This window comes from Pseudophryne corroboree (assembly GCF_028390025.1).
Source record: "Pseudophryne corroboree isolate aPseCor3 chromosome 3 unlocalized genomic scaffold, aPseCor3.hap2 SUPER_3_unloc_1, whole genome shotgun sequence".
NCBI classification, from domain to species: Eukaryota; Metazoa; Chordata; class Amphibia; order Anura; family Myobatrachidae; genus Pseudophryne; species Pseudophryne corroboree.
In genome coordinates, this window is record NW_026967493.1 from 238,584 (window position 1) to 266,352 (window position 27,769).

Sequence of the window (27,769 nt, forward strand, 5' to 3'; positions counted from 1 at the left end):
TGAGTGTAGTAGCAGGCTTTTATTTATCTGGTGCCACACGGGATCCACCGCGCCTTACATAATACATAAAGAGCAGTTGTGCAAACAATAAAAAAATGGAAAATAAAATGCAAATACTTACAGCACAAAACGTTGCATAACATAGGATACAAGCTGTCTAAACACTGCTGCACATGCAGTCATAATATCCACAAAAGCAGTGACGGCTAAAAGATGAGGTTGGCGGCCATTATTGGCAATAGAGAGGTGATGGTCTACAGACGTGTCCACATACATCTATTCTCAAACTGCACCAAATTAACCCCTTAATCTTTAAAAAAAAAAAAAAAAAACACCTCCCAGGGTGTGTTTTTAAAGTGGGGGGAGTGCAGGGGGGCGATTTCCCGCAGGGATCGCCAGCGCTGAATCCTGGCCATCTTGCGGCACCCGAGAAATAGCACAAACCATTACGCAGTTAAGCCCGCCCCCCAGCCAATAGGAGGCCAGGGGGGGAGGGCTTAACACTATAATGGTTTATGCGGGTTCCCAGGGCGCCGTCCAATCAGCGCCGGCGGTCCCCAGGGAATTAGTGAGGTAGCCCAAAAATCTTCCGGGGGGGCCAGCGCCGGCAGTGCAGCTGGCCCCATAAGATTTCCGCCCATACCGATTGAGTGGTTAAGCGCATCATGGGCTTGCTACTTAGCAGTGACAAAACACTAAGCCTAAGTACACTATAGGCAAACTATGCCGCAAAGCTGAGGAAAAAGTAGCACCCCATGGGAATTGTGCCAGGCCTCTCACGCCATGTGGCACAGAAAGGGTAGGTGTAAGAAGGCACGTCTGTAGGTGAGGGATGGAAAAGCACATGAAGGATGAGGGTACTGCTGGTATATGCCATAAGTTCTGTATCCTTTGCTAGTCATCACTATGCTGCAGACTTGAGCCATAGGGAATGATCATGTGATGACTACTGAGTATGTGATTGGGCACACCTTTGGCGTTCAGGTGCCTTGCTAAGTCTGGTGCTAATTGGTATTGTTGCTGCTTACTATCTATTGCGCTACATGGTTTTATTACAATATAAGCCTACTGATAGACAGCGAAGAAAAATACTTAGGTGCAGATCACTGAAATAATAATTCAACAATACCTCATATGTAAAAGGTGTATAAAAAGCATTTTACTTATTACCAATGCTGTAAAGGAATACACAAAAATACAATATATATTTATTTTTTTATAAAATCCTAAACTATTTTTCTTTCATTTTTTTATAGGATGGTTCACTTTTTATGCCCCTACTTCTGCCACGTCTGGGGCGGCCACGTCGTCTCGGGGGAGTACCTGTCACAGATGTTGAGGGGGTGCTGGCAGCACTGCTCTCGGGAGAAGGCGGCGTGAGCGGTAGGCGTGCCAAGACATCATGGTGCAACTGGGAAATGGTAGCTATACAAGCAGCGCTATGTTCCCTCACAGACCCTGTTAAGCCCTGTAACGCCCCGCTAATCTGTAATAAATGGCTGTCTATTCTCTCGAGGGCATTGGCGATCCGATTCTGTGCGTTTATATCTACGCAATTGTGTCTTAAGCCCCTTTGCAAGTGGGCATTAATTTGACGCATCTGACGATTTTGGCCGTGCATAAAGTCTCTTTGGGTGCGCCTGAAATCATCGACGGCACCTTGCAGATTAGTGAAAGGCTCAGAAGGGCGTGGCGGTGGGTGAAGGGGGGCTTCATTCTGAGACGGGTAACGCGTTGGACTTCTGTCGGCGGCAGGCCGGGGGGCGTCTGTGTCGAGAGGATGGAGTGTAAACAGGGTGTCACGTTCAACCTCCGTAGGCTCGTCGTCGGGCTCTTCTAAATTTGTCTGCTGTGTGTGGTGCCACGATGGTCCTGCAAAAGGTTAATAGATGTATTTTACAATAACTTTCAATGGTCACGTTGCTGCCAAGGCATTAAAAAGTGGACTCACCAGGTTCCTCCTCATCTTTGGTTGTGTCGGCTTGAGAGGGCGGAGGTTGCCTGCGGGAGGAACCTCTTGCTTGAATGGTGGGATAAAAAAAATAACATAATAAGTACATATAAGGGACGCGTCAAAGACTTGCCCAGTTCCTGTACTAATGTTTAATTTACATTTATTATGATTTAATGATATAATGAAACATACAGTGCATACATTTTATGGGCAAATTCACGGTTATGCTCACCAGCCTGATAAGAATCATTGGCACCATGAAGAAGCTCAAATGGGAGGACGCGCCTCAGCTGCTCCTCATAGGACAGGTATTCGACAACCACTGGAGGCTCGCCGTCTGCCGCCCCAACAGCGGCCCTTCTCTCCTCTGCCACCTTCTCTTTCACGCGCCTCTTTATGTCTGAATACCTCTTCTTGCAGTGTGTCACAGAGCGTTTCAGCGGGCCCACCGCATTTACAACGTGGCAGACCTGGTTCCACAGCTGGCGTTTGCGACTAAGGGGCGTCTTGGCTGCCCGACTCCCCAAAATCTGCTCGTAGCAGGCGACTATGCTGTTGATGAGGACGCAGTTCTCGTCGTGGGAGAACCGGATGTTGCGGCCGCACTTGGTTTTGCATACTTGCCCGTTGTCATCGCCCCAGTTCTCCTCTCCGAAGTCCTGCAGTTCCTCTGCCATTCTCTTCCTCGCTTCCCTTCTCTTGTGTTGTGGTCCTGCTTGGTGAAAAGTATGTGGCTTAAGATTTCAGAAATGTTATTTCTCTTACGTCCTAGAGGATGCTGGGGACTCCGTAAGGACCATGGGGTATAGACGGGCTCCGCAGGAGACATGGGCACTCTAAAGACTTTAGATGGGTGTGCACTGGCTCCTGCCTCTATGCCCCTCCTCCAGACCTCAGTTAGAGAAACTGTGCCCATGAGTGACTGGATGCACACTAGAGGAGCTCTCCTGAGTTTCTCTGAAAAAGAATTTTGTTAGGTTTTTTATTTTCAGGGAGCACTGCTGGCAACAGGCTCCCTGCTTCGTGGGACTGAGGAGAGAGAAGCAGACCTACTTAAATGATAGGCTCTGCTTCTTAGGCTACTGGACACCATTAGCTCCAGAGGGTTGGAACGCAGGTCTTATAAATCGCTGGTCGTCCCGGACCCGCGCCGCCGTCCTCCTCGCAAAGACTTCAAAGACGGCAGAAGACTTCAGATCTTCACTGAGGTACCGCCATTGAGGGGGCGGAGCTTGATCCTCCAGCACTAACCAGCGCCATTTTCTCCACAGCACTCTGAAGAGAAGCTGCTCCCCGTACTTTCCCCTGCTGAACACAAGTACAGAGGGCAACGTTTATTTGGCGCAGCGAGTGTATTATTGATATATAACGCGCTGGACAGACTGGGATTTTGTTCCAGTGTCCAGTGGCGCTGGGTGTGTGCTGGCATACTCTCTCTCTGTCTCTCCAAAGAGCCTTATTGGGGATTGGGGGACTGTCTCCATATATATATATATATATATATATATATATCCCAGTGTGTGTGGTGGTGTCGGTACGTGTGTGTCGGCATGTCTGAAGTGGAAGGCTCGTCTAAGGAGGAAGTAGACCAGATGATTGTGGTGTCTCCGTCGGCGCAGTCGACACCTGATTGGATGGATATGTGGAATGTTTTAAATGCAAATGTGTCTTTATTACATAAAAGATTGGACAAAGCAGAGTCCAGAGAAAAAGCAGGGAGTCAATCCATGGCTTTGACTGTGTCACAAGGCCCTTCAGGGTCTCATAAACGTCCCCTGTACCAGGTAGCAAACACTGATACCGACACGGATTCTGACTCCAGTGTCGACTACGATGATGCAAGGGTGGACAAAAGTATTCATTATATGATTATTGCAATAAAAGATGTTTTGCATATCACAGAGGACCCCTCGGTGTCTGACACGAGGGTATGCATGTTTAAGGAAAAGTAACCTGAGGTAACCTTTCCCCCATCTCATGAGCTGAACGCTTTATTTGAAAAAGCTTGGGAAACTCCAGACAAGAAACTGCAGATTCCCAAGAGAATTATTATGGCGTATCCTTTCCCCGCACAGGACAGGTTACGGTGGGAATCCTCGCCCAGGGTGGACAAGGCTTTGACACGCTTGTCCAAAAAGGTGGCGCTACCGTCTCCAGACATGGCAGCCCTCAAGGATCCTGCTGATCGCAGACAGGAGACTACCTTAAAATCAATTTATACACATACGGGGGGCTTGCTCAGACCGGCAGTAGCGTCGGCATGGGTATGTAGCGCAATAGCAGCATGGGTAGATAACTTGTCATCTGACATTGACACCCTAGATAAGTATAGCATTTTATTGACCTTGGGTCATATAAAAGACGAAGCGTTATATATGAGAGACGCTGCGAGAGACGTTGGGCTGTTGGGTTCAATAGCCAATGCCATGGCAATTTCTGCTAGGCAAGCCCTGTGGACCTGCCAATGGACGGGTGAAGCCGATTCAAAAAGACATATGGAAACTTTGCCTTACAAGGGTGAGGTTTAATTTGGGGAGGGCCTCGCGGACCTGGTTTCCACAGCTAGCGCAGTAAATCTTCTTTTTTGCATTATGTTCCTCCACAGCAAAAGAAAACACCTCAATATCAGATGCAGTCCTTTCGGTCGCATAAGTCCAGAAGGGGCCGGGGCTCTTCCTTCCTCACCAGAGGTAAGGGTAGAGGGAAAGGAATGCCTGCTACGGCTAGTTCCCAGGAACAGAAGTCCTCCACTGCGGGAATCCGCGCCGGTGGGGGCACGTCTTCGACTCTTCAGCCAGATCTGTGTTCTGTCAGATGTGGATCCTTGGGCGATAGAAATTGTATCCCAAGGCTACAAACTGGAATTCGAAGTGCCTCCTCGCTGCTTTTTCAAGTCGGCTTTGCCAGCCTCTCCCCCAGAGAGGGAAATAGTTTTAGCTGCGATACAAAAGCTGTGTCAACAGCAAGTGATTATCAAGGTTCCCCTAGTGCAACAGGGGAAGGGGTACTATTCAACTCTATTTGTGGTCCCGAAACCAGATGCCTCGGTCAGACCCATTCTGAATCTAAAATCCCTAAACCTGTATCTAAAAAATTTCAAATTCAAGATGGAATCTCTCCGGGCAGTGATCTCCAGCCTGGAAGGGGGGGATTTTATGGTGTCACTAGACATAAAGGATGCATACCTTCATGTCCCCATTTATCCTCATCGGGCGTACCTGAGATTCGCTGTACAGGACTGTCATTACCAGTTTCAGACGTTGCCGTTTGGGCTGTCCACGGCCCAGAGGATTTTTGCCACGGTAATGGCGGAAATGATGGTGCTCCTACGCAGGCAAGGAGTCACAATTATCCCATACTTGGACGATCTCCTGATAAAAGCGAGATCGAGAGATCAGTTGCTGAAAAGCGTGTCACTCTCCCTGAGAGTGCTGCAGCAACACTGCTAGATCCTAAATCTGCCAAAGTCGCAGTTGATTCCAACGACTCGGCTATCATTTTTAGGCATGATTCTGGACACGGAAAAGAAGAGGGTTTTTCTCCCAACGGAAAAAGTCCAGGAACTCTAGAGCACGGTCAGAGACCTGTTAAAGCCAAAAAGAGTGTCAAGTTCATCAATGCACTCGAGTACTGGGAAAAATGGTGGCGGCCTACGAGGACATACCCTTCGGCAGGTTCCATGCGAGGACATTTCAGTGGGACCTTCTGGACAAATGGTCGGGGTCCCATATACAAATACATCAGAAAATAAGCCTGTTCCCCAGGTCCAGGGTGCCTCTCCTGTGGTGGCTGCAGAGTGCTCACCTTCTAGAGGGTCGCAGGTTCGGCATTCAACACTGGGTTCTGGTAACCACGGACGCGAGCCTCCGAGGATGGGGAGCAGTCACACAAGGAAGAAATTTTCAGGGACTGCGGTCGCTTGTCTACACATCAACATGCTGGAATTAAGGGCCATATACAACAGCCTACGACAAGCGGAGACTCTTCTTCGCGACCTACCTGTTCTGATTCAATCAGGCAACGTCACAGCGGTGGCTCATGTAAACCGCCAAGGCGGGACAAGGAGCAGAGTGGCAATGGCGGAAGCCACCAGGATTCTTCGCTGGGCGGAAAATCATGTACATACGCTGTCAGCAGTCTTCATTCCGGGAGTGGACAACGGGGAAGCAGACTTCCTCAGCAGACACGATCTCTATCCAGGAGAGTGGGGTCTTTATCAAGAAGTTTTTGCAGTGATAACAAGTTGTTGGGGGCTTCCTCAAATAGACATGGTGGCGTCACACCTCAACAAGAAACTTCGGAGGTATTGTTCCAGGTCAAGGGACCCTCAGGCGGTAGCGGTAGACGCCTTGGTGACACCATGGATGTTTCCGTCGGTCTATGTCTTCCCTCCTCTTCTACTCATCTCAAAAATACTGAGAATCATAAGACGAAAAAGAGTCCAGACAATACTCATTGTTCCGGATTGGCCTCGGAGGGCCTGGTATTCAGATCTTCAGGAAATGCTCACAGAAGATCCGTGGCCTCTTCCTGCCAGGGAGGACCTGTTACAGCAGGGGCCCTGCGTGTTCCAAGACTTACCGCGGTTACGTTTGACGGCGTGGCGGTTGAACGCCAAATCCTAGCTAGGAAAGGTATTCCGGGGGAGGTCATCCCTACTCTGATAAAAGCTAGGAAGGAGGTGACGGCGAAACATTATCACCGTATCTGGAGGAAATATGTATCTTGGTGTGAAGCCAAAAATGCTCCTACGGAAGATTTTCACCTGGGCTGTTTTCTCCACTTTCTGCAGACAGGAGTGGATATGGGCCTAAAGTTAGGCTCTATTAAGGTACAGATTTCGGCCCTGTCAATATTCTTTCAGAAGGAATTGGCTTCTCTCCCAGAAGTCCAGACTTTTGTAAAGGGAGTGCTGCACATCCAGCCTCCTTTTGTGCCCCCAGTGGCACCATGGGACCTTAACGTGGTGTTACAGTTCCTTAAGTCACACTGGTTTGAACCTCTTCAAACAGTTGAGTTAAAATTTCTCACTTGGAAAGTGGTCATGTTGTTAGCCTTGGCATCTGCGAGGCGGGTGTCCGAATTGGCGGCTTTGTCTCACAAAAGCACCTGATTTTCCATGTGGATAGAGCAGAGTTGAGGACTCGTCCTCAATTTCTGCCTAAGGTGGTTTCATCGTTTCATATGTTTCATATTGTGGTGCCTGTGGCTACGGGGGACTTGGAGGATTCCAAGTTTCTTGATGTAGTCAGGGCTTTAAAGGTTTATGTAGCCAGGACGGCACGGGTTAGGAAAACAGAGGCACTGTTTGTCCTGTATGCAGCCAACAAGGTTGGCGCCCCCTGCTTCTAAGCAGACTATTGTCCGCTGGATCTGTAACACGATTCAGTAGGCTCATTCTACGTCTGGATTGCCGGTACCAAATTCGGTAAAGGCCCATTCCACTAGGAAGGTGGGCTCTTCTTGGGCGGCTGCTCGAGGTGTCTCGGCATTACAACTTTGCCGAGCAGCTACTTGGTCGGGTTCAAACACTTTTGCTAAATTCTACAAGTTTGATACCTTGGCTGAGGAGGACCTCATGTTTTCTCAATCGGTGCTGCAGAGTCATCGGCACTCTCCCGCCCGGTCTGGAGCTTTGGTATAATCCCCATGGTCCTTACGGAGTCCCCAGCATCCTCTAGGACGTAAGAGAAAATATGATTTTAAACCTACCGGTAAATCTTTTTCTCCTAGTCCGTAGAGGATGCTGGGCGCCCGTCCCAGTGCGGACTACATTCTGCAAGACTTGTATATAGTTATTGCTTACATAAGGGTTATGTTACAGTTTTGATCAGGCTCTGACTGATGCTGTTTTGTTTCATACTGTTAACTGGTTCGTATGTTCCCAGTTGTACGGTGTGGATGGTGTGGGCTGGTATGTATCTTGCCCTTAGATTAACAAAAATCCTTTCCTCGTTCTGTCCGTCTCCTCTGGGCACAGTTCTTTAACTGAGGTCTGAAGGAGGGGCATAGAGGGAGGAGCCAGTGCACACCAATTTAAAGTCTTTAGAGTGCCCATGTCTCCTGCGGAGCCCGTCTATACCCCATGGTCCTTACGGAGTCCCCAGCATCCTCTACGGACTAGGAGAAAAAGATTTACCGGTAGGTTTAAAATCTTATTTTTATCATCACTACTAATTATATAACAATATGAATCTTGCTATACTAAGGGTATCAGTAATCTGTTTCAACCAATAAACCTTCACTGAAAGCCTTCCTTGCAGTAGGTGGTATCCTGTCTCTAGGTCGACCATACTTAGGTCGACAGTCATTAGGTCGACCACTATTGGTCAACATGCAGTAGGTCGACGGTTTCTAGGTCGACAGTCAGTAGGTCGACATGACAAAAAGTCGACACGAGTTTTTCACAAAATGTTTCAAATTTTTTTTTTTTTTTGACTATTCCATACTTTACGATCCACGCGGACTGCAATTGGGAACGGTAATCTGTATTGAGTGCAGCTGTAGTGGAGCGAGGCACCTTGCCCGAAGCATGGTGAGCGAAGCGAGCCATGCGAGCAGACACAGTGCACTAATTGGGGTTCCCGGTCACTCTCCGGAAAAAAAGACACAAAAAAAACCCTCATGTCGACCTTTTCTTATGTTGAACTAATGTTTGTGTCGACTTAGTCGCAGTCGACCAATAGTGGTTGACCTAGACACTGTCGACTTAAGTGTGGTCGACCCTATGAAACACACCCGCAGAGACCATAGCACCCAAAATTTTGATTACCATTCACGGTTCTAGCACCTCCCACCTCAACCCCCCACAATCCTCAGATTCAGAGATCTTCCACACTTTCCCATGCTATTTGGGACTTTGTAGACATGCATTAGATGCAATTCCAGTCAAATCGCATGTTATGAAAACCTTTGGTTTGTATTTAAAGTCTGCATCCGATAGCGGTAATTTCTGTATAAAACAAATTTGGGTGCTGGTTTTTTTCGTGTGTGTGTGTATTTGGATGCAATTTCACAGTAAAGCCACAAATGTTTTCTCTCTTTGCTTTGACCTGCAAATATATCTGTGTAAACTGCCTGATGAAGGGCCGGTAACTAGCGGCGCTCCAGATGCTGTGGGACTACACATTCCAGCATGCCTTGCCACAGTTTTAGCAGGATCTAACAGCAAAACGATAGCAGTGCATGTTGGGATATGTAGTTTCACAGCAGCCGGAGAGCCGCAGGTTGCCTACCCTTGGTCTAATGCTCAATAAAGTCTGATTTCCAGGTAAAACATTTCCCACCCTGAGAGCAAGATTATGTTTTCTACTCTATGTGGATTCTCTGTTTGTTAAGAAAAACTAGGGACGAGACTGGTCTTCAATGTAGTTCCATCCCACCACCACATCTGTTGTCTACCTAAATCGGTCATTAAAACATTTCTCACCAAGGGGCGAAGATTCGGATTCCTCCGTAATATAAGTAGATGAATACGGTGTATGATCTGTGGACGCATAGATGTCACGGTATGGGAGATTTTCTCCGTCACATGAGTCGGATTCCTGCTTGATGCGAGCAGATGGATCTTTATGCCATTCGTTTTGGAGAAAGAAAAAAAGAATGATAATTCGATTTATCAGATATTATTTTATCCTTACTACTAATCCGGTGATATAACAATACCAGTCCTGCTGGCCACCCCTATGTATTATACAAAGGATTACAGATTTTGGTTGTAACCAATAGTCTCCCACTGAAGGCTTTCCTGTTAAAAACGATAACACAAGAAATCTGCTTATGGGTCATGGCTTCCTAAGCCTACCCTTAGAACAGGAATTGGTGACTTTTCACCAGTCCCTTAACAATGGAAAACAGAGCTGGAGGGAACCGTTACGGAGATCACTCCTAGAAACCACACCTGCAGCAGAACCACGCACAAATCCTCTAACCAAGGTTAGACCCTATCCCTTTTATGGCACTGGGTAGCTCATGCAACCTGGATTGTAATGTGACTAGAGTCTGAGGTTTTGTTACCTTTTTATGTGCTGTAGATAATGGTTATATGGGTAGGTGCCTTGTGTAACCCAGACAAGTATGCTTATTAAGACTAGTGCAATGGCACAGTAGCAAAATGGCTGCATGGGTCAGTTTCCTAAATACGTACAACATAGAGGCTTTGCACTGAAGTGACCTGGGGCACACTACAGCTTGCAAGCGAGAGACGGAGCACCCCACAGGAGTAGGGACACCGGATATTTAAGATGAAAGGCTTTGTAGCTTCTCATTCCCTGTCTGAATTTACAACTTGAACCAAGACATGTACCAACGCGTTTCGCCACAATGGGAACTTGGTCAGGAGGTTGGCCTGGTCCTTTAAATAAAAACTCACTGTACTATGAATGGCACTCTCTCTTTCACTCAGAATGTGGATGAGAAAATACAAAGGGAAAGTTGCAGACCTGCTAAGCCGGCTTTAGTGCATTGTGTTGTGACTAAGGCACATTGTTGCCACAGAGACGCCTAACACTAAAAGGGTCTCGCGGGACCTGCGTGCCAAGAGGGGCTGTTTGCAAGACTGCAGCAGAGATGTATGGGCGGCTGATGGGTTCCTGCATGTAATTGCCCCTGATGCACTGCCCCATCCTTCCTCACTCTTTTCTTATTTGCAATCTTTCACTACTGGACTTTGTAAAATCCATTGATGATGGGAAAAAAATGAAGTTTAACTGTTTATTGATCGGGATTTTGTTCTAATTCCTTAAAGAATGTACAATAGTTTATTTTTATTAATCACAGATTGGACGGCTTCTATTTACAGACCGATGAGATAGTTGGGTAACAACTGTTTTCTCAGACACCCCATCCATTTAAAACCGGATGATCTGCCCATTCATTTGAATCCAGTCCACTAAAACACTCCCATCTCTACCCTGGTGTGCATAATATACAGTATCATAGAACATACAATCATATATACAATGATATAAGGAGATTTATGGTAGACTTATCATGGTCAAATCTCTTTCTGCGAGGTACGCTGGATTCCACAGGGAATACATCGGGGTGTAGAGTGGGATCTCGATCCACAGGCACCAACAGACTAAAGCTTTGACTGTTCCCAGGAAGCATTGCACAGTCTCCTCTATAACCCCGCCTCTGTGCACAGGAGCTCAGTTTCAGTAACTAGTCCAATGCAGTAGTAGGGTAAAGAGTAGGCAGATGTTAGTCACATAGAACCACATTCTCACGACAGGAGTAGAGACTAGCGGCTAATGCCATACAAACCCAAAGAAGCTAAGTGCATCAGGGAGGGCGCCCTGTGGAATCCAGTGTACCTCGCAGAAAGAGATTTAACCATGGTAGTAAGCATAGCATAAATCTCCTTTTCTGCAGCGGGGTACACTGTGTTCCACAGGGAATACATCGGGGATGTCCTAAAGCAGTTCCTCAAGGGAAGGGACGCACTGTAGCGGGTACAAGAACCCGGCATCCAAAGAAAGCATCCTGGGAGGCGGAAGTATCAAAGGCATAGAACCTAATGAACGTGTTCACTGAGGACCACGTAGCCGTCTTGCACAATTGTTTTGTGGACGCGCCATGACGGGCTGCCCAAGAAGGTCCAACAGACCGAGTAAAATGGGCCTTAATAGCAGCAGGAGCCGGGAGCCTGGCCTGCGCATAAGCTTGTGCAATCACCATTCTAATCCATCTGGCCAAAGTTTGCTAATTCGCAGGTCAGCCACTTTGGTGAAAACCAAAAAGGACAAAAAGGGAATCTGAGCTCCTGATAGAGGCAGTCCTTTCCACATATATACGGAGAGCCCGTATCACATCCAAAGACCGCTCTTTGGAGGACAAGTCAGAAGAGGTGAAGGCCGGAACCACAATCTCTTGGTTAAGGTGAAAAGATGACACCACCTTAGGCAAATGACCTGGGCGAGTGCTAAGAACTGCCCGGTCACAATGAAATATCAGAGAGGGTGGACGGCAGGACAAAGCGCCTAAGTCCGAAACCCTTCTAACAGAGGCAATAGCCAGCAAAAAGAGGACCTTGGCAGTAAGCTATTTAAGGTCCACCGTCTCAAGAGGTTCAAATGGAGACTTATGCAGGGAATACAGCACCACAGACAGATCTCGTGGAGCCACAGGAGGGAAATAGGGAGGTTGAATTCGCAATCTTCCGCTGAAACCAAACCGACAAGGCAGATATGTGAACCTTGAGGGAGGCCAGACGAAGTTCTAAGTCCAGGCCTTGTTGCAGAAAAGCCAAAAGTCTGGAAGTCGTGAATTTGTATGCGTTGTAATTCTTAGCAGCACACCAGGTGAAGTAAGAATTCCAGACCCTATAATAAATCTGTGAAGAAGCCGGTTTGCGGGCCTTTAACATAGTTTGGATAACCGCCTCAGAAAATCCCTTGGATCTCAGGAGTGAAGCTTCAAGAGCCACGCCGTCAAAGCCAGTCTGGCCAGGTCCGGGTAGACTCAAGGGCCCTGAATGAGGAGGACTTGGCATTGAGGAAGTAGAAGAGGACACTATCGATAGACCCTGCAGGACTGAGAACCAATACCGTCTGGGCCACACTGGAGCGACCAGAAGTAGTATTCCTCCTTCTTGCTTGAACTTCCGCAGAACCTGGGGCAGGAGCGACACTGGAGGGAAGACGTAGGGCAGCCGAAAGTTCCATGGAATTGCCAGGGTGTCCACAAATGCTGCTTGAGGATCCCTTGTCCTTGATCCAAAGACCGGAACTTTGTGATTGTGTCGAGACACCATCAGGTCTACGTCTGGTAGACCCCACTTGTCCACTAGGAGTTGAAAGACTTCCTGATAAAGACTCCACTCTCCGGCGTGCACGTCCTGACGACAGAGGAAATCCGCTTCCCAGTTGAGAACTCCAGGAATGAACACTGCCGATATTGCTGGCAGATAACGTTCCGCCCAACAAAGGATTTTTGACACTTCCATCATTGCCATGCGGCTTCGAGTGCCGCCTTGATGATTTATGTAAGCCACTGTGGTAGCGTTGTCTGATTGTACTAGTACAGGCCTGTTCTGTACCAGAGGCAGAGCAAGAGTCAAAGCATTGATCACTGCCTGCAATTCCAGAATGTTTATCGGGAGGAGAGATTCCTCCCTGGTCCACCGACCCTGGAGAGAGTGTTGCTCCAACACTGCACCCCAACCCCTCAGTACCCGATCCTGTCCTGAAGTTTCAGGACTGAAACAGTCTTTGGCTGTGTGTGTCCAGCAGTGCCCCCAGGTGCATCATGCTCCGAGCAGGGACCAGCAAGGACTTTTTCCAGTTGATGAGCCACCCGTGGGCTTGTAGGAACTGGACTGTCAGTTCCAGATGACTGAGGAGAACATCTTGGGAGTTCACCAGGATCAACAAGTCATCCAGATATGGCAGGATCCTGATTCCTTGATGATGGAGATGGGCCGTTATCACGGGCATTACCTTGGTGAAGATCCGAGGGGCCGTGGTCAATCCAAATGGCAGAGCCTGGAATTGATAATGTAGGTTGCCAACAGCAAACCGCAGATACTGATGATGCGAAACAGCAATAGGAATATGCAGGTAAGCATCCTGTATGTACAGGGATACCATATAGTCTTCGGGTTCCATGGCCAGGACAATTGAGCGCAGAGTTTCCATACGGAATTTTGACACCCTCACAAATTTGTTCAATGATTTGAGGCTGAGTATAGGCCGGAAAGACCCATTTGGTTTCGGTAATAGAAACAAAGTCGAATAGTATCCTCCGCCTCTCTGGGACAGAGGTACCGGCACCACCACTCCTGTATCCAGGAGAGAATGCACAACCATGTGTAGAGCTTGCGCTTTTAACGGATTCGAATGGATAAATGTCGAGCAGAACTGGCGAAGGGGACGTCTCTTGAAAGAGATTGCGTACCCGTGAGAGACAACTTCCCGCACCCAGGCGTCTGAAGAGTGCTTTAACAAGGCCTGGGCGAACTGCAGAAGTCGGACCCCCACCCTGGGATCCCCCAGTGGGAGTCCCGTCCCGTCATGCAGCAGGCTTGTCTTATTTGGAAGCAGGCTGACAGGCGGCCCAAGATTGTTTAGGTTTGGGCTTAATGGATTTGGAAGTACGAGCCTGTCTCGGGTATACCTGACCCTTTGTTTTTCCTGGAGGACGAAAATAAGATTTTACTCACCGGTAAATCTATTTCTCGTAGTCCGTAGTGGATGCTGGGAACTCCGTAAGGACCATGGGGAATAGCGGCTCCGCAGGAGACTGGGCACAAAAGTAAAGCTTTAGGACTACCTGGTGTGCACTGGCTCCTCCCCCTATGACCCTCCTCCAAGCCTCAGTTAGGAAACTGTGCCCGGACGAGCGTACACAATAAGGAAGGATTTATGAATCCCGGGTAAGACTCATACCAGCCACACCAATCACACCGTACAACTTGTGATCTGAACCCAGTTAACAGCATGATAACAGAGGAGCTTCTGAAAGATGGCTCACAACAACAATAACCCGATTTAGTTAACAATAACTATGTACAAGTATTGCAGATAATCCGCACTTGGGATGGGCGCCCAGCATCCACTACGGACTACGAGAAATAGATTTACCAGAGAGTAAAATCTTATTTTCTCTGACGTCCTAGTGGATGCTGGGAACTCCGTAAGGACCATGGGGATTATACCAAAGCTCCCAAACGGGCGGGAGAGTGCGGATGACTCTGCAGCACCGAATGAGAGAACTCCAGGTCCTCCTCAGCCAGGGTATCAAATTTGTAGAATTTTGCAAACGTATTTGCTCCTGACCAAGTAGATGCTCGGCAAAGTTGTAAAGCCGAGACCCCTCGGGCAGCCGCCCAAGATGAGCCCACCTTCCTTGTGGAGTGGGCATTTACAGATTTTGGCTGTGGCAGGCCTGCCACAGAATGTGCAAGCTGAATTGTACTACAAATCCAACGAGCAATAGTCTGCTTAGAAGCAGGAGCACCCAGCTTGTTGGGTGCATACAGGATAAACAGCGAGTCAGATTTTCTGACTCCAGCCGTCCTGGAAACATATATTTTCAGGGCCCTGACAACGTCTAGCAACTTGGAGTCCTCCAAGTCCCTAGTAGCCGCAGGCACCACAATAGGTTGGTTCAAGTGAAACGCTGAAACTACCTTAGGGAGAAACGGAGGACGAGTCCTCAATTCCGCCCTGTCCGAATGGAAAATCAGATAAGGGCTTTTACAGGATAAAGCCGCCAATTCTGACACGCGCCTGGCCGAGGCCAGGGCCAATAGCATGACAACTTTCCATGTGAGATATTTCAAATCCACAGATTTAAGTGGTTCAAACCAATGTGACTTTAGGAACCCCAAAACTACATTGAGATCCCAAGGTGCCACTGGAGGCACAAAAGGAGGCTGTATATGCAGTACCCCTTTTACAAACGTCTGAACTTCAGGAACTGAAGCCAGTTCTTTCTGGAAGAAAATTGACAGGGCCGAAATTTGAACCTTAATGGACCCCAATTTCAGGCCCATAGACACTCCTGTTTGCAGGAAATGTAGGAATCGACCCAGTTGAAATTCCTCCGTCGGGGCCTTACTGGCCTCGCACCACGCAACATATTTTCGCCAAATGCGGTGATAATGTTTTGCGGTTACATCCTTCCTGGCTTTGATCAGGGTAGGGATGACTTCATCCGGAATGCCTTTTTCCTTCAGGATCCGGCGTTCAACCGCCATGCCGTCAAACGCAGCCGCGGTAAGTCTTGGAACAGACAGGGTCCTTGCTGGAGCAGGTCCCTTCTTAGAGGTAGAGGCCACGGATCCTCCGTGAGCATCTCTTGAAGTTCCGGGTACCAAGTCCTTCTTGGCCAATCCGGAGCCACGAGTATAGTTCTTACTCCTCTCCGTCGTAAAATTCTCAGTACCTTGGGTATGAGAGGCAGAGGAGGGAACACATACACTGACTGGTACACCCACGGCGTTACCAGAGCGTCCACAGCTATTGCCTGAGGGTCCCTTGACCTGGCGCAATACCTGTCCAGTTTTTTGTTGAGGCGGGACGCCATCATGTCCACCTTTGGTTTTTCCCAACGGTTTACAATCATGTGGAAGACTTCTGGATGAAGTCCCCACTCTCCCGGGTGGAGATCGTGCCTGCTGAGGAAGTCTGCTTCCCAGTTGTCCACTCCCGGAATGAACACTGCTGACAGTGCTATCACATGATTTTCCGCCCAGCGAAGAATCCTTGCAGTTACTGCCATTGCCCTCCTGCTTCTTGTGCCGCCCTGTCTGTTTACGTGGCGACTGCCGTGATGTTGTCCGACTGGATCAACACCGGCTGACCTTGAAGCAGAGGTCTTGCTAAGCTTAGAGCATTGTAAATGGCCCTTAGCTCCAGGATATTTATGTGAAGTTATGTCTCCAGGCTTCCCTGTGTGACTGCTCCCCAGCCTCGCAGGCTGGCATCCGTGGTCACCAGGACCCAGTCCTGAATGCCGAATCTGCGGCCCTCTAGAAGATGAGCACTCTGCAACCACCACAGGAGAGACACCCTTGTCCTTGGTGACAGGGTTATCCGCTGATGCATCTGAAGATGCGACCCGGACCATTTGTCCAGCAGGTCCCACTGGAAAGTTCTTGCGTGGAATCTGCCGAATGGGATTGCTTCGTAGGAAGCCACCATTTTCCCCAGGACCCTTGTGCATTGATGCACTGAGACCTGGCTCGGTTTTAGGAGGTTCCTGACTAGCTCGGATAACTCCCTGGCTTTCTCCTCCGGGAGAAACACTTTTTTCTGGACTGTGTCCAGGATCATCCCTAGGAACAGAAGACGAGTCGTCGGAATCAGCTGCGATTTTGGAATATTGAGAATCCAACTATGCTGCCGCAACACTACCTGAGATAGTGCTACTCCGACCTCCAACTGTTCCCTGGATCTTACCCTTATCAGGAGATCGTCCAAGTAAGGGATAACTAAAACTCCCTTCCTTCGAAGGAGTATCATCATTTCGGCCATTACCTTGGTAAAGACCCGGGGTGCCGTGGACAATCCAAACAGCAGCGTCTGAAACTGATAGTGACAGTTCTGTACCACAAACCTGAGGTACCCTTGGTGAGAAGGGTAAATTGGGACATGAAGGTAAGCATCCTTGATGTCCAGAGACACCATATAGTCCCCTTCTTCCAGGTTCGCAATCACCGCTCTGAGTGACTCCATCTTGAATTTGAACCTCTGTAAGTGTTCAAAGATTTTAGATTTAAAATCGGTCTCACCGAGCCGTCCGGCTTCGGTACCACGAACAGTGTGGAATAATACCCCTTTCCCTGTTGCAGGAGGGGTACCTTGATTATCACCTGCTGGGAATACAGCTTGTGAATGGCTTCCAATACTGCCTCCCTGTCGGAGGGAGACGTCGGTAAAGCAGACTTTAGGAAACGGCGAGGGGGAGACGTCTCGAATTCCAATTTGTACCCCTGAGATATCACCTGAAGGATCCAGGGGTCTACTTGCGAGTGAGCCCACTGCGCGCTGAAATTCTTGAGACGGGCCCCCACCGTGCCTGAGTTCGCTTGTAAAGCCCCAGCGTCATGCTGAGGGCTTGGCAGAAGCGGGAGAGGGCTTCTGTTCCTGGGAACTAGCTGTTTGCTGCAGCCTTTTTCCTCTCCCTCTGCCACGGGGCAGAAAAGAGGAACCTTTTGCCCGCTTGCCCTTATGGGAACGAAAGGACTGCGCCTGATAATACGGCGTCTTCTTATGTTGAGAGGCGACCTGGGGTAAAAACTTGGATTTCCCAGCTGTTGCCGTGGCCACCAGGTCTGAAAGACCGACCCCAAATAACTCCTCCCCTTTATAAGGCAATACTTCCATATGCCGTTTGGAATCCGCATCACCTGACCACTGTCGTGTCCATAACCCTCTTCTGGCAGAAATGGACAGCGCACTTACTCTTGATATCCCGCTGTGCATCACGTATATATAGAAATGCATCTTTTAAATGCTCTATAGTCAGTAATATACTGTCCCTATCTAGGGTATCAATATTTTCAGTCAGGGAATCCGACCACGCCAACCCAGCACTGCACATCCAGGCTGAGGCGATTGCTGGTCGCAGTATAACACCAGTATGTGTGTAAATACATTTTAGGATACCCTCCTGCTTTCTATCAGCAGGATCCTTAAGGGCGGCCGTCTCAGGAGAGGGTAGAGCCACCTGTTTTGACAACACCCTAGGGGGTGTTTCCCAACGCACCCTAACCTCTGGCGGGAAAGGATATAATGCCAATAATTTTTTAGAAATTATCAGTTTTTTATCGGGGGAAACCCACGCTTCATCACACACTTCATTTAATTCCTCAGATTCAGGAAAAACTACAGGTAGTTTTTTCTCACCGAACATAGGCCCTCATTCCGAGTTGATCGCTCGCAAGGCGAATTTAGCAGAGTTGCTCACGCTAAGCCTACGCCTACTGGGAGTGTATCTTAGCTTCTTAAAATTGCGACCGATGTATTCGCAATATTGCGATTACAAACTACTTTGCAGTTTCTGAGTAACTTCAACCTTACTCTGCCTGTGCGATCAGTTCAGTGCTTGTCGTTCCTGGTTTGACGTCACAAACACACCCAGCGTTCGCTCAGACACTCCCCCGTTTCTCCAGCCACTCCTGCGTTTTTTCCGGAAACGGTAGCATTTTCATCCACACGCCCATAAAACGCTGTGTTTCCGCCCAGTAACACCCATTTCCTGTCAATCACATTACGATCGCCGGAGCGATGAAAAAGCCGTGAGTAAAAATACTATCTCCATTGTAAAATTACTTGGCGCAGTCGCAGTGCGATTATTGCGCATGCGTACTAAGCGGAATTTCACTGCGATGCGATGAAAAATACCGAGCGAACGACTCGGAATGAGGGCCATAATACCCTTTTTAGCGGTACTTGTATTATCAGAAATGTGTAAAACATTTTTCATTGCCTCAATCATGTAACGTGTGGCCCTACTGGAAGTCACGTTTGTCTCTTCACCGTCGACACTGGAGTCAGTATCCGTGTCGACGTCTGTATCTGCCATCTGAGGTAACGGGCGCTTTAGAGCCCCTGACGGCCTATGAGACGTCTGGACAGGCACAAGCTGAGTAGCCGGCTGTCTCATGTCATCAACTGTCTTTTGTAAAGAGCTGACACTGTCACGTAATTCCTTCCAACAGTTCATCCACTCAGGTGCTCTGATAGAGGACAGGACCCCACTAGCCCTTTGGGGAGACAGAGGGAGAGTTTGCCAGCACACACCAGAGCGCTATATATATACAGGGATAACCTTATATAAGTGTTTTTCCACTTATAGCTGCTGTATAGTTAATACTGCGCCTAATTAGTGCCCCCCCAGTCTTTTTTACCCTTTTCTGTAGTGCAGGACTGCAGGGGAGAGCCAGGGAGACTTCCTTCCAGCGGAGCTGTGAGGGAAAATGGCGCCAGTGTGCTGAGGAGATAGGCTCCGCCCCCTTCTCGGCGGCCTTTTCTCCCACTTTTTATAGTAATCTGGCAGGGGTTAAAATTCATCCATATAGCCCTGGGGGCTATATGTGAGGTATTTTCGCCAGCCAAGGTGTTTTTATTGCTGCTCAGGGCACCCCCCCCTAGCGCCCTGCACCCTCAGTGACCGGAGTGTGAAGTGTGCTGAGGAGCAATGGCGCACAGCTGCAGTGCTGTGCGCTACCTTGGTGAAGACAGGATGTCTTCTGCCGCCGATTTTCCGGACCTCTTCTTGCTTCTGGCTCTGTAAGGGGGCCGGCGGCGCGGCTCTGGGACCGGACTCCATGGCTGGGCCTGTGTTCGATCCCTCTGGAGCTAATGGTGTCCAGTAGCCTAAGAAGCCCAATCCACTCTGCACGCAGGTGAGTTCGCTTCTTCTCCCCTTAGTCCCTCGATGCAGTGAGCCTGTTGCCAGCAGGTCTCACTGAAAATAAAAAACCTAAAACTAAACTTTTCACTAAGAAGCTCAGGAGAGCCCCTAGTGTGCACCCTTCTCGTTCGGGCACAAAAATCTAACTGAGGCTTGGAGGAGGGTCATAGGGGGAGGAGCCAGTGCACACCAGGTAGTCCTAAAGCTTTACTTTTGTGCCCAGTCTCCTGCGGAGCCGCTATTCCCCATGGTCCTTACGGAGTTCCCAGCATCCACTAGGACGTCAGAGAAAAAGGAATGAAAAGTAGTACTGTTTGCCTTCAGTGCAGAAGGATTACTACTTGGGAGGAACGCAGTCTTAGCAGACGCCAAGTCAGTCAAAAAATCTTATTCAGATCCTCTCCAAATAGGATTTCTCCCTTAAAAGGGAGCACCTCCAAGGTCTTTTTGGAGTCTAGGTCCACCTTCCAGGACCTTAACCACAGAATTCGACGAGCCAGTATAGACGTAGTAGACGCCTTGGCCGCCATTACACCTGCCTCAGAGGACGCCTCCTGAATATAGTGGGAGGCTGTGGTAATGTGAGACAGATATTGTCTGCCAGTGTCAGAAATATCCTGAGGCAGCTCATCCTCTAAAGCCTGAACCCATGCATCAATTCCTTTTACGGCCCGGGAGGCTGCCATAGTGGGTCTATGTACAGAATCGGTAAGGGAGTAAATAGACTTCAGGCATCCCTCCACACGCTTATCCGTCGGTTCCATCAGTGAGGTGACAGTGGTGACAGGCAGAGTAGATGACACTACAAGACGGGCAACATGAGCGTCCACCGGCGGTGGAGTTTCGAACTTGTTACTCGACTCCGCAGGGATAGGATAACGAGCTAGCATCTTTTTAGACAGGGAGAATTTCTTTCCTGGAGGCGACCAGGATTCCTGACGAATGTCAATTAAATGGTCAGAATGTGGTAAAACTACTTTAGTAACCTTCTGACGTTTGAATTTATCAGGTTTCTTAGACACAGTAGTGGGATCTACATCATCATCAATTTGTAGAATCAGCTTAATAGCCTCCACTAGGTCAGGAACATCAACCTGAACTGCAGGTTCCTCGTCAGAAGCGACTGTATCAGTGTCTGACAGATCAGTATATTCCCCATCCTCATCAGAAGAATTATCTGAAATATTAGTGGATTGTGAGGAGGAAGCAGCCCGCTTAGATGACCCCTTGGCCCCAGAGGGGCGTGGGATCGACTTTTGTCTAACCAAAGATTGATTTAATTCTTGTATCTGGGTAGACAAAGTGTCGGCCCAAGGCGGATTAACTACAGGGACAATGGCTGCAATGGCACGGGAGGTCCCACAGGGGGCGTAAGACGTGTCAAAAGTGTATTCAGCATACTTGAAAACGTTGTCCAAGGTGGTTCCTGATTGACCACAGGTGCTGCGGGCTGACTGGGAGATGTATGACACCCAGTACCTGAACCATCAGTTAAAACTTCCCACTCAGGTAAATCCTTGGTGCAAGCACTGCATGATGCAGTAGCGTCCGTGGATTTCCCACCCTGTGTGGCAGACGTTATAGGGACTGATGCCTTAGAGTGTAACAGTACAATATAGCCAGACAAATACAATACCTGCAACAACAACAAAAAAACTGATTTGTGTGACAGTAAATACAGGACACAAACAGAGAATTAAAGCGGTATGAGGTACAAAACAGTATATACTGTGTAGAACTAATATATATATATATATATATATATATATATGAGACCCAGGGTACAGAATATAGTGAAAGCAATAAGTGTGATACACTAGAATTAAATCCACACAGCAGCTACAGGCAGAAGTTATTTTAGATAAACAATAAAACTGCGCTGGACTAGTAAAATTACATATATATGTATATATAGATATAACAATGGCGGTCATTCCGAGTTGATCGATCGCTGGCAGTTTTTAGCAGCCATGCAAACGCTATGCCGCTGCCCACTGGGGAGTGTATTTTAGCTTAGCAGAAGTGCGAACGCATGTGTAGCCGAGCTCAGCAAAAACAGTTTGTTCAGTTTCTGAGTAGCTCTGAACCTACTCAGCACTTGCGATCACTTCAACCTATTCGTGTCCGGATTTGACGTCATACACCCGCCCAGCGAACGCCCAGCCATGCCTGTTTTTTTTCAGACACGCCTGGGTTTTTGGCATATTATGAACGAGGGGTGTGCAATACATTTCCGGATGTGCAGTGCATAGGTAGAGTATACACAATCTGACTGTCTGGTTGTGAGCTGTAATCTGTGACTGAAGATCTAGTGACACGTCAAGGCTCAAACCATATATAAGCAGCACTGCACACTGAAGAAGTCATCATATTCCCTTCCCTCACGAACTAGTTATGGAGCTCACCAGAGGCAACTGGAGAGCAATGATCTTCTATAACTACAAGAGTGGTCTGTGACAGCCGGAGAGTTTAAACATACGTCAAGATGCGTTTGGGGGAGAAAGCACCATCCTGAACCACTGTGTTTGAGTAGTTTGCAGAATTTTGGTGCAGGAGACGGTCCCTGGAAGACGAGCTGAGTTGCAGTGAACCTGTGTCTGCCATCACATAGGACAACGTACCTGCCGTACAGGCCATAGTTGCAGTGGACGTTAGGGTGACCTTGGCCAAGTTTGAGAAGGAGATAGGCATCTCATGGGGATCCATCCGTTTAATACCCTACAAAAAGCTTGGCCTGAGCAAGGTTTCTGCACACTGGGTTCTCCACCAGCTGGCTCAAGAGCAGAAGAGCTGTAAGCCATTTCCGACTTCTTCGTGTTCCCACAAATCAAGCACAAGATGCGTGGGATCAATTTTGAGTCACCGGGAGCTAGAGTGGAGACCTTCATCCAGTATGTAGAAGACATACCTGCTTCGTACTGGTCCAGCTGCTTCACCAAGTGGTTTGAGCGCATGCAACTTTGCATTGACTCCTCTGGAGAATACTTAGAAATAATGTAATGTTCACTTTATTTGTAAATATAACACTTTCTGTGCATCCAGAAACCTATTGCACACCCCTCGTATAGGGGCACATCTGTTTGACATATAAAGGATTGGGGACACTGCTGTGTGGCATATTATGAATGGAAGGCACTGCTTTGATGTATATTAAAATTAGGGGCACTAATATATGGCATATTATGGGGTGTATTCAATAACTGTCGGAAGCTGCCGTCTTGTCGGAAAGACGGCAGCCTCCAACAGAAATAGGTTGGCAGGGGTTCTGACCTATTCAATAAGGGCTGATTTTTTCCGACAAGTCGGGAATTCCCGACTTGTCGGAAAACACGTGGATCTGCGGTATAGACGCCGATCCACGTGCTTCGATCGGAAATGGAACGGCGGAATAGACGCCGATCCACGTGCTTCTGTCGGAAATGGGCCTCCCCCCGCTGCCGGAGACATGTCTCCCCGCAGCCAGATCCCCCCACTGGCCGCCGATCTCTGCTCCCCCCACGGCCCACAGGCACCTCTTCCCAAGCAGCGCCTACCCTCGTCGCCCCAGACATGCCCCCCCCGGCGATCTCTGCTTCCCCCCACGCTGCCCAGCTTACCCCGCCGCCGTCCCGCTCACGGCCGCTGCCATCTGCACTCTTGGCCGCTGCGGTCAGCGCATCCGCAGCAGTTGACAGCAGCGGCAGGACAGGACCCTGTGTACGGCCAAATCCGACAGTCGGATTTGGCCATACACTGAATAGGGGTTGTCGGATCCATTCCGACAACAACATGTCGGAATGTATCCAACTCTTATTGAATATACAAAAGAAATTTACAAAGTGATAAGGATCAGGGCAAACGTTGTTAACAGTGCAGCTAGGGTCTATAATTCACAGTGCATATCCCCTTGCACCAGACAATAGCAATTTAAATATAGAAAAAGGAAAAACAGATCCCAGCGCTCAAACAACTACCAATTTTACAAAAGCACCAATAAAGTGAAAGGGAACAATAACAGTACCGTAATATATGATATTCAATTATTCCATTATTCACAATCCAGTCATAATATTCCAGATTCTGTAACAGATTGTAACTCCTTCATACAAAAGAGCGTCAATGCTCATAAAGGAGTACAAGGAAAAAGAAGAAAGTGCAATAGTGCAAATTATCCTTCATTTTAAAGCACCAATTTATTTATCCATCACACTTACTCCTAACAGACGAATTTAATGGCACAAGGATTTCCTCATAGGCATTAACAGCAACCGGTGTCAAAGTTCTGAAGATCATATAAGGAGATACGCCAAATAGATGATTCTGTAACAGATTGTTACCCCTTCACATCTGGATAAGCATCGAAGCTCGTGGTGGGGTACAAAGAGTGGAAAAAGTGCAATAGTGCAAATTATCCTTTAAAATTAAAATCAATTTATTTTGCACTTACACCAAAAAGACGAATAACAGCACATCAAGGTATTCCCAAAGGCATTAGCAGCAGCTAGTAGCAGAGTCCTGGAGGCTCCAAATGGATAGGAGCACCCTGGGTAACGGCTCCAGTAACCGCGATCCAGCTCAGTAACCCGGTACCAGCTCGAGATGTCAGCCACAATGGGGTAATACCACAGGGAGATTGTCCGCTTAACACGTTTCAGACAATTAGTGTCCTTCCTCAGAATAGACGATTAGTGTCCATCCTTGAATATACCCCTATGAGTATTATCTTTAGTGACACGTCCAAAATGTTGCCCTTTCAAAATTAAAATATGCCCTTCTCTGTGATCTGCACCCTGTCCGAGACACTCCTAGGGGGGAATTCAATTGCTGACGGGAAATAAAATAAATAAAATAAAACACAGCCGCTGGGTTTTGCTATTCAATTGAAGGACAGAAAATGGGACGTGGTGATTTCTATAAAAATCGCTGAGTCTTTTTTTCACGCACCTCCACAGCAAGTCTGATTTTTTTCCTAAAATTGCTACTTTTAGGAAAACTCACCAGGACATGTTCTGGTACCCCCACTGAAGACTAATTAAGCAATTAGTAGTTTCCAATCAGTATAATTAGTCTGTAATTACTGACCTTCCGAAGCGGTGTTTTCTCCTACAGCGTCGGGATCTGGTCCTCTGAGTGTAATGCACGTGTGAGTGTGTGTGTGAGCGTGTATAAGTATGTGTGTGACCCCCCCCCAAGCCTCCACCCTGTGTAGTGTCACACACACACACACACACACACACACACACACACACACACACACACACACCCCCCCCCTCCCCTCCCCTCCCCCAGAGGCAGCAGCTGGAAAAGCGACATCTTTCACAAGCCCTTAAGCCTCCTAGCAGCCTCAGACCCTACCGGCAGCCCCTCCCTGTGGGAGAATGGAGGGAAGACCACCGGGAGCCTCGGAGACCACCAGACAGGTATCTTTTTACATTTTTTTATTGATACCGCGAGTATCGGGAGCGCGCATACACACTGTAATACAAACTCAGTCGCAAGTTTTTTTTACCTCGCTAAACTTTGCGCCCAATTGAAATCCCCCCTAGAGTGAACCTTAACATACAGTACACAGTAACAAATATAGGACTCTGTTCTGTACCTATTGTGCATTACTCACCTGTGCCGATACCCGTAGGGATTTCCTCCTCCTTACACTGCTGATCATACGTCTCCTCTTCTTCGTCTATATATTCTACTTTAATACCAGTAAGATCTTCGTCCTAAATAAACCATAAAATACTTATGCTAAAAGTCTGGTTTTCATTCATTCACACTAGACAGCAGAAGATCAGTGTAGAAGACCCACACACAGCTGTTTTACTAATGAAATACTAAAAAGTCAGTTTGGTATTTTGATTTTATATCTACCTGATAATCTGGTGAGGTACTGTGATTTTCTTCTTTATGATCCTGTGAATAAAGCTGACGGGAACATCTCTCTGGGGGATTTCTGTAACTGGTCCTGCCTGCAAGAGACACATATAGTATATATGTGACTATCAGATGATGTGTGCATCTAAATTAACAGAAAGTCTCCTCTTACCCAGTGATGTGAGGGGCCGGTGATTCTCCATCATCACGTCCTTGTACAGATCCCTGTGTTCCTCTATATACTCCCACTCCTCCATGGAGAAATAGACAGTGACATCCTCACACCTTATAGGAACCTGAAACACACAATGACATACTATAGTCATCATTTAAAAAAAAAAAAAAAAAATTAAAGCAAACCACAGTACTCTTTTAATCCATTCTCACTGTACAGACCTTTTTCGTCTATAGTATATTAGCCCCAATAACATTCACAATGTGTTGGGAGCAGTCTCATTCCTTCCCGTATATCACTTTACTGATCCCTATACTCAGGGGTTAAAGTGAGCTGGAACGGGGCGGAACTGCGTTCCGTCAGTTCCACTTGGAGACAGCTCCGGCTCACCTAACCCGATGTGTGCCCGGCGCTGCCGGAGCTCAGTACTGAGCTCCGGCTTCCGACGCTGTCCCTGTGCGCTACGGTAGAGACGTCATGACATCTCTCCCACAGTGCAGAGGAGCGGGCGCCCAGAGGACTGCAGCGGCCGGACATAGGAGTGGGGCTTGCTAAGTATTGTGATTTTTGTTTGTTTTTTTGTGCTTTCTGTAGCGGCGCATCTACTGGGGAGCATTACTACTGAGGGGCATCTACTGGGGGCATTACTACTTGGGGGCTAAACTACAGGGGCTAAACTACTGGGGGCATTACTACTTGGAGGCATTACTACTGGGGGCATTACTACTTGGGGGCTAAACTACAGGGGCATTACTACTTGGAGGCATTACTACTGGGGGCATAACTACAGGGGCTAAACTACAAGGGGACATTACTACTGGGGGCTAAACTTCAAGCGCCAACTACTGGGGCTAAACTACGGAGGGCATTACCACTGGGAGGCGAAACTACATGGGGCAAACTACATGACGGCTAAACTGTTGGGGACATTACCACTGGGAGGCTAAACTAAAGGGGGGGTAATCTACTGGGGTCATAAATGCAGGGGCATTACCAGTGGGGGTATAACTACTGGGGCCAAATGACTGGGGGCATTACTACAGGCAACATTACTACTGGGGGCAATACTACACAGGGGCATTACCATTAAGGGTCTTACTACTGCGGGCACTACTAATGAGGGCATTGTAAAGGGGGCACTTCATAAGGGGCATCACTCCTGGGGACATAAGGGGCACTACTATTGCGGCCATTGCATAAGGGACACCACTACTATGGTCTCTATATAAGGGGCACCACCACTGTGGGCACTACCAGTACAGTGGACATTGCATAAGGAGCACTACTACTGTGGGCATTGTATAAGGGGCGCTACTGCTGTGGGCATTATGTGTATTATGGGGTGCTACCACTGTGGGCATTATTACTATTGCGTGACCACGCCCCTTTCTTGTGAGGTCACGCCCCTTTTTGCGGCACGCGCAATATCATTATTACATGGTTGCCGTGGGGGGAGTTGGGGGGGGGGTGAGTTCCATCACATCTCTAGGACCACTTTAAGCACTGTATATACTATTCATAATAATCCCAATAACATAGTGTGCATACTGGGAGCTGTCTTATTGCTTCATATATATAACTATATAGTCCCATCTCCCCTATATAATAATACCACATATCAGTATGTGCCAGGAGCTGTCTTATCCCCATAATATATCACTGTACAGCCCCCTCTCCCCAATTTAATAATAATAATAATAATGTCCCCTACCATAGCCTGTGTGTAATGGGAGCTGCATTATTACTCCTCACACCCCACTGTACGCAGATAATAGTATATTAGTATAAATATAATAGTATATTATCACAGATACACGGTACCTCCGCCTTACTGCTAACGTTGCACACCGTTCCGTTATCAGGAAGTGGTTTTGGGCATGTGATAGAGAAGCGCTCGCCAGGATCTAAGATGGCGCCGGAGAGAG

The 27,769-nt window shown here is 48.0% G+C and overlaps 1 protein-coding gene across 1 annotated transcript; it reads right to left on the reverse strand.

Moving 5' to 3' along the window:
- LOC134983077 (uncharacterized) lies at nt 1-27,769 on the reverse strand. The gene is made up of 8 exons (XM_063948772.1): nt 27,666-27,769; nt 25,842-25,965; nt 25,667-25,764; nt 25,416-25,518; nt 9,384-9,521; nt 2,187-2,666; nt 1,952-2,020; nt 1-1,872 (listed from the first exon to the last, which is right to left on the reverse strand). The coding sequence occupies exons 2-8, from the start codon at nt 25,924-25,926 to the stop codon at nt 1,232-1,234; spliced, it is 1,614 nt and encodes a 537-aa protein (XP_063804842.1). The 5' UTR covers nt 25,927-25,965; nt 27,666-27,769; the 3' UTR covers nt 1-1,231.